The sequence below is a fragment of the Heterocephalus glaber genome, unplaced genomic scaffold (genome assembly GCF_053883595.1).
Source record: "Heterocephalus glaber isolate CG9 unplaced genomic scaffold, H.glaber_assembly_v1.0 deba00001805, whole genome shotgun sequence".
NCBI lineage: Eukaryota > Metazoa > Chordata > Mammalia > Rodentia > Bathyergidae > Heterocephalus > Heterocephalus glaber.
The window spans coordinates 1022854-1023795 of record NW_028258480.1 but is presented as its reverse complement, the minus strand read 5'-3'; the positions used below and the strand labels follow the sequence as shown (position 1 = coordinate 1023795).

The 942-nt window shown below is 48.3% G+C and overlaps 1 protein-coding gene across 1 annotated transcript; it reads left to right on the top strand.

Moving 5' to 3' along the window:
- On the top strand, window positions 1-942 carry LOC101714743 (olfactory receptor 9G4). The gene has a single exon (XM_013067448.3). It carries the CDS (start codon window positions 4-6, stop codon window positions 940-942), a length of 939 nt encoding a protein of 312 aa, XP_012922902.2. The 5' UTR covers window positions 1-3.

Here is a 942-nt window from a genome sequence, read left to right as displayed (position 1 = left end):
GACATGGAACCGGGAAATCGCACCGTCCTGACTGAGTTCATCTTGGTAGGGATCTCAGCTGACCCCCGCTGGCAGAAGATCCTATTTGGAATAATTCTAGCCATCTATTTGGTAACCTTGTCAGGAAACTTGACTCTGGTTGTGTTAATCCGGATTGACTCCCGGCTGCACACACCTATGTACTTTTTCATTGGTAGTCTGTCTTTTTTGGACTTCTGGTATACCTCTGTGTACACCCCCAAAATCCTGGCCAATTGTGTTTCACAAGATAAACGCATTTCCTTGGCAGGATGTGGGGCTCAATTGTTCTTCTCCTGTGTTGTGGCCTACACTGAGTGCTACCTGTTAGCAGCCATGGCTTATGACCGCTATGTGGCAATTTGTAGCCCATTAATGTATTCAGGTATCATGTCCACCTCTCTCTGCACTGGGCTTGTTGCTGGATGCTACACAGGAGGGCTGCTGAATGCCATAGCCCACACTGCCAACACTTTCCGGTTGAATTTCTGTGGTCAAAACATCATTGACCACTTTTTCTGTGATGCTCCACCATTAGTAAAGATGTCCTGTACAGACACTCGGGTCTATGAGAAAGTCCTCCTGGGGGTGGTGGGCTTCACTGTCCTCTCTTGTCTTCTTGTCATCCTCATTTCCTATTTCAACATCCTCCTGGCTATCCTGAGAATCCGCTCAGCCTCAGGCAGGCGCAAGGCTTTCTCCACCTGTGCCTCTCACTTGGTCTCAGTCATGCTCTTCTATGGATCCTTGCTCTTTATGTATTCAAGGCCAAGTTCCAGCTACTCCCTGGAGAAGGACAAAATGGCTGCCTTATTCTACACTGTGGTCAACCCACTGCTCAACCCTCTCATCTACAGCGTGAGAAACAAAGATGTCAAGGAAGCCTTCAAGAAGGCAACACAGACTATACGACCCCAGGCATGA

Excerpts from the sequence above, each read along its gene's own strand:
- LOC101714743 (XM_013067448.3), top strand. The coding sequence starts at position 4 with ATGGAACCGGGAAATCGCACCGTCCTGACTGAGTTCATCTTGGTAGGG.